The 6,000-nt window shown below is 45.2% G+C and overlaps 1 protein-coding gene across 1 annotated transcript; it reads right to left on the bottom strand.

Moving 5' to 3' along the window:
- Nucleotides 1-2,114: 2,114 nt before the first annotated feature.
- Nucleotides 2,115-3,065, bottom strand: LOC140128637 (olfactory receptor 10A7-like). The gene has a single exon (XM_072150336.1). It carries the CDS (start codon nucleotides 3,063-3,065, stop codon nucleotides 2,115-2,117), a length of 951 nt encoding a protein of 316 aa, XP_072006437.1.
- Nucleotides 3,066-6,000: the final 2,935 nt, after the last annotated feature.

The following is a 6,000-nucleotide window of genomic DNA, read 5'->3' as shown; positions in this document are numbered from 1 at the left end:
GTACACTGTAGCTGGAGTGATTTTTGCTCAAAGTGCAGATTGTTCATTTTAGGCTATCTGTATACCCCAAACTTCAATTCTTTTTTGTTGCTAAAGTAGATAGCAAGAATCAAATCAACATATTTGATTAACAAATAAGTGAAACATAGAGGTGGCAGGTGGATCAGGCACAGGTCGCAGAACAATAAGGGGATGTTGCAGCAGGGTTGTTGGTGTCATCTAGCTGCAGTGTGTTGATGAACAACCCAAAGGTTCTTGATTGGTTGACTAGGTCATCCACTTCCCCCCAAATGATATCTGACAACCTCAGTCAAGAGTCCGTGGGTTCGTCAGATACAAACCTTGGCATGGCCCAAGAGCAGGTCAGAGGCCCTCACCTGTCCTCAACCAGCTTCTGTCCTGTTCATTTCCTTTAGCCAGAAAGGTACTAGGTGGTCTGGGCTCAGCACTGCTATACAGCAAGGACAAACTCTTTGAGGGAAGTCAGCAGCTGCTTGGCAGTGAAGAGGTGGAGCAGACATCCGCTGCTTCGCGCAGTAGGCAGGAAAGTAGAGATTTTGGAGAGTGGCACGGGAGGTTATGTTGCACTTGCAAGTTGTCAGTCTGTGTATATTGAGACCGTTGAGGAGAATAGCATTGACAGGGGAACACAAATTGATGATGATATAGCCGATCGCACTTTGGAGCCGGATGAAGCAAGGGCTTCATCATTATTGTCGGGTAGAAGAGGGTGCCAGCTTGCACATCAGGCAGTGAAGCAGGCAGCTAGTAGCTACTGTGGGTGTGAGTCAGCATGGTGGCAGCAGTGCAAGGATGGGAGCCAAACGGGCGCGGGGTACAAAATCCGCTTTGCAGGAAAAGTAATCAGTGGCACAGGGCTATGCGATGCAGCAGCATTAGTAGTCACTGAGTGTGGGTTTTCAGTGCGGCAGGGGCCATTGTTACCTCAAGGAGAACACACTTATCCACAGTTAATGTGGAGAGACTGACCTTTGTCAAGATGAATCAGGCCAGGATTTCAACACACCAATGCCTTGTGCATCAGATCAGATCTGCCATGACGCCTCCCGCAGACATTGAGAAATGAGCCTGGATTTTAACTACCTGTCTCAGCCACTCTTCAGATGCTGCCAGCCGCCTGATGCACCACCAGTTGCTCCCTCTGCCTCCCACCATCTTTACCACGGACTGCAATTGTCACCCACCTCCACACTCTGTCTTTGTGCCACTCTGTGGCCTACCATGTTGCTTCCACCTCTAGAATTTGTCATTGTGCCACTCTCTGAACTCCTTCTACTGCTGCTGCCACCACCTCCGCACTCTGTCATTGTGCCACACTGTGGCCTTCCATGTTTCTGCCACCACCTGAATTTGTCATTGTGCCACTCTGTTGCCTCATGCTGCTGCTACTGCTGCCGCTCACCTACACACACTCTCTGACCTCCTGCTGCTGCTCTCACCTCCACACTTTGTCATTGTGCCACTCTGTGGCCTACCATTCTGCTTCCACCTTCAGAATTTGTCCTTGTGCCCATGGAAGGGAAGAGTGAAGCGATTCTAAGAGCGGCGGCAAGTCGCCAAACCACGAAGACCAAACCACGCTCCCTATGCATATTTGAGCATGGTACAGCGTTCTACAACAACCCATAGGCTCTCTGCAGCCAGGAAATACCTGTTTTTTAACGTGATTCGTTATGATTCGATTCAGGTTGAATAAAATTTTGTCGCTGAATTCGGCGAATCAAATTTTTTAAACATTTGCCCATCTCTACACTCAAACATATAACTTTATCTGTACTGCACATTTTCACTCAATAATAATAATGGGATTCCTTATTAATTGAGACAAATAGTGTGAATCAGGTTTTGCTGTCAACTATAATATGTGATATTTAGTTCAAAATTCATAATTCAATAGTTTATCATTATGTAATTAGCACAAACCTTCCTTCCTTACCTTTTGCTCTTGTTTGGACAAGTCCAGAGAAGCGTCTTATGAATGAGCTGAATTTTTTGATTTGAAAAAAAAAATACTTACTATTCTATATGTGTCTATGCGAGGTCATCTAGTTTTGTTTATTGCAGAACACATTGATCTCTATAGGTCAAATGTTTCATGTTTTCCATCCATTTTCAAATACACGGCACATTTGCACTTTCATCAATGCCCTCTTGATCTCATGATTCCTCAGACTGTAGATAAAGGGATTTATCAATGGTGTGACGACTATGTACAGCAGGGATCGGTACTTGTTGATATCGGATGTGCGTTCTTCACTTGAGGTCATGTAAACTGCGATCAGGGTCCCATAATACACACAGACTGTGGTCAGGTGGGAGCTACAAGTGGAGAAGGCTTTTCTTTTACTAGTAGCTGAAGACATTTTGAGAATAGCTAAGAAAATGCAAAAGTATGATAAAATTATTAAAGCGAAAGGAAATAACATCATGAGGATGGAATAGACAAAGTCTTGCAGCAAAAAACTAGAAATGTCGGAAGTGACCAATTCTGTTGTGGGGCCAAAGTCACAGAAGAAGTGGTCAACGTAATTCATGCCACAGAAGTTAAACTGGATAGAAACAAAGAACTCTGCTGATGTTAACACAGTGACTAAAGACCAGGACCCAATAACAAGCTGGAGGCAAAGATCTGGACCAATCAGTGAAGAATAGTGTAATGGATGGCAAATGGCCAAATATCGATCATATGACATGATAACAATGATATAACATTGAACAAACCCAAAAATACCAAAAGAATAAAGCTGCAAAATACAAACCCAAAGGGACAAAGTGCCCCCCTCAAAGAGTATTATGTGCAACATCATGGGGACAACGCTGGTGGTTAGTAGGACATCAGCTATGGATAGGTGTTTCAAAAAGATGAACATCGGGGTCTTGAGGTGGTCAGTAGTGGACACCAGAAGGATAATAATAAGATTTCCACCCAGTATTAATGTGTAAGTCAGGAGAAACACAATGAATAGAGGAATTTTGTATTTGTAGAGACCTCGGAATCCGAGAAGATGAATCTCAGTGATTTGTGTCTGGTTCTCCTCACACATTATTTTTATTTGGCTGAAATTCCAAGAAATCTTTACTGATCTATAGAAGAAATCATCTTAACAAATATACAAGAACAAAGCCCTTAAAGATCATTTATTATGGTTGTGATTATTTTGCAAATGTTCACATCTTTTATAGAGTATATGAACATGGAAATCTCCCCCAGGATCTGGATCCAGGGTTTAATGAAACTGAAGCTAATGATGGTAATTGATGTTACTGGTGATTAATATGATGGTCCACAGAGGATTTTTATGGTACAATATTCTAAATAATAAGTGATTTTTAGCCTGCAGTAAGTCTATTCCTAACAACTTTGTACACTCCAAAACAACAATGCTATGGTGTGGATGGGCATGGGTGTGCATGTGTACTGGATGGGCATGGGTGTGCATGTGTACTGGATGGGCGTGGGTGTGCATGTGTACTGGATGGGCATGGGTGTGCATGTGTACTGGATGGGCGTGGGTGTGCATGTGTACTGGATGGGCATGGGTGTGCATGTGTGCATGGGTGTGCATGAGTACTGGACAGGTGTCAGTGTGCATGTGTCCTGGATGGGCATGGGTGTGCATGAGTACTGGACAGGTGCCAGTGTGCATGTGTCCTGGATGGGCATCGGTGTGCATGTGTACTGGACTGGCTTGTGTGTGCATGTGTACTGGATGGGCGTGGGTGTGCATGTGTCCTGGATGGGCATCGTTGTGCATGTGTACTGGACTGGCTTGTGTGTGCATGTGTACTGGATGGGCATGGGTGTGCATGTGTACTGCACAGGCTTGGGTTTGCATGTGTACTGGATGGGTGTGGGTGGGCATGAGTACTGGACAGGTGTCAGTGTGCATGTGTCCTGGATGGGCATGGGTGTGCATGTGTCCTGGATGGGTGTCGGTGTGCATGTGTACCAAATGTGCATGGGTGTGCATGTGTACTGGATGGGCTTGTGTGTGCATGTGTACTGGATTGGCAGGAGTGTGAATGTGTACTGGACGGGCATGGGTGTGCATGTGTACTGGATGGGTGTTGGTGTGCATGTGTACTGGACTGGCTTGGGTGTGCATGTGTCCTGGATGGGTGTCGGTGTGCATGTGTACCGGATGTGCATGGGTGTGCATGTGTACTGGATGGGTGTTGGTGTGCATGTGTACTGGACTGGCTTGGGTGTGCATGTGTCCTGGATGGGTGTCGGTGTGCATGTGTACCGGATGTGCATGGGTTTGCATGTGTACTGGATGGGTGTGGGTGTGCATGTGTACTGTACAGGTGTCGGTGTGTATGTGTCCTGGATGGGTGTTGGTGTGCATGTGTACTGGGCAGGCATGGTGCACATGTGTACTGGATGGGCATGGGTGTGCATGTGTACTGGACGGGCTTGGGTGTGCATGTGTCCTGGATGGGTGTGGGTGTGCATGTGTAAATTTTGATCAGGCATTTAACAATTCATTGATAATTAACAACTGGGAGTAGAACCCATGGTGAGGGCATATCAGAGGGTGGATGGAGACACGATGTGAGGGAGCAGAGCAGTTAGTGGGGCAGATTTACTTACCCAGTCCATTCACGATCCAGTGGTGGGTTCTCTGACGCTGATTCGGGTTCTGCTCGGATTCACCAAGGTCGTGAGCCCGATGTCCACTAGGTGTCGCTGCTGCGCTGTAGTCCGCCGGAGTTTGCTGGAATTCTCCTCCTTCTTTCCGGTGTATGTGAGTGCTATTTTTTTTTTTTTCTGCGTTTTTCCTAATCCGTCGGGTTTTCCAACGACCACCGATTTCTGTGGCGTGAAAGCCGGCGCCGTTGCACCACAATCCGATTGCGTGCGCCAAAATCCCGGGGCAATTTGGCGCAAAACAAAAATATTCGAGAAACACGAGGTAAGTGCGGTGTTCGGACCCTTAAATGAGTCCCATTGTGTCTTCTAGAGGTTCCTGATAAGGTCGGGTTTCAGGTTTTATTTGAAGATTTGGAAAGTGGGGGAGAGTCTGACACATGTTGGTAGAGGGTTCCAGAGTATGGAATATGCAAGGGAGATGTCCTGGAAATGGTTGAGGAAAATAATAATAATTTATCATAATCTATAGTGCTTTACCACTTTCGAACCAGCCCACAACATGGTAAAATGTAAAATTCATGCGTCTCTACAATGTGTTTAAAAATGCGTCTCAAACTCCGTGTGTGAACGCACTTTTAGAAGTAACCAAAATTTTAATGCCCAGCAGGTTTCTGTGCAAAATGTTAAACATTAAAAGCATTAAAGTGACAGTAATTCCAATTTGCAAGTAAAAACAGGGTTCAAGAAAAAAATCCCTTCCATATCCTGCAATACACAGTATAATGGCCTTGTGTGGCAGGGAGCCGTGCGGCTGGACTTCAGTAGTGGACACAATCCATCCACATCCTTTGCCAGGTGAAGATTTGCGCTTCAAAAGTCACAAAAATAGGGAAAACATGATACATAAATGGAAATTCCCACTGCATATATGGAAAATTAAGATACAGCAGGCACAAGGTGGCGACAATGGTGCACCTGAGTAATGGCAGCAAAAATCACAATGAAAAATTGCAAAAAATAAGCAGAGAGAAAAAATAAGCAGAAATAAAGATACATGTCCTCCAATGTTTCAAAGGTTGTTATATATATTTCTAATCGTATATATACCACCACTGCCAATGTGTAGCCAAGAGAGTGCTTGAAAATGAGGCCCTCCATCTGTAGTATCCCTCTAGAGGGGTCTGATTTTAGGGTAATACAGTGTATCAGAGTCCATTAGCAGTGGTAGGTTCTGCCTGGTCTGACAAGGGTTAAATACTTTAGCAGCTTCCATATCTGGACACAGCCTCCCAGCCTGCACCTACAACCAGGCTGGTGAATATACTCCTGAGGATCACTCTCCATGACCACTCCAGTAATATGGAATTCTCCAATAAACCGGCATC

This window comes from Engystomops pustulosus, chromosome 4 (assembly GCF_040894005.1).
Source record: "Engystomops pustulosus chromosome 4, aEngPut4.maternal, whole genome shotgun sequence".
Classification (NCBI taxonomy): Eukaryota; Metazoa; Chordata; class Amphibia; order Anura; family Leptodactylidae; genus Engystomops; species Engystomops pustulosus.
This window is presented reverse-complemented; position numbering and strand designations above follow the sequence as displayed.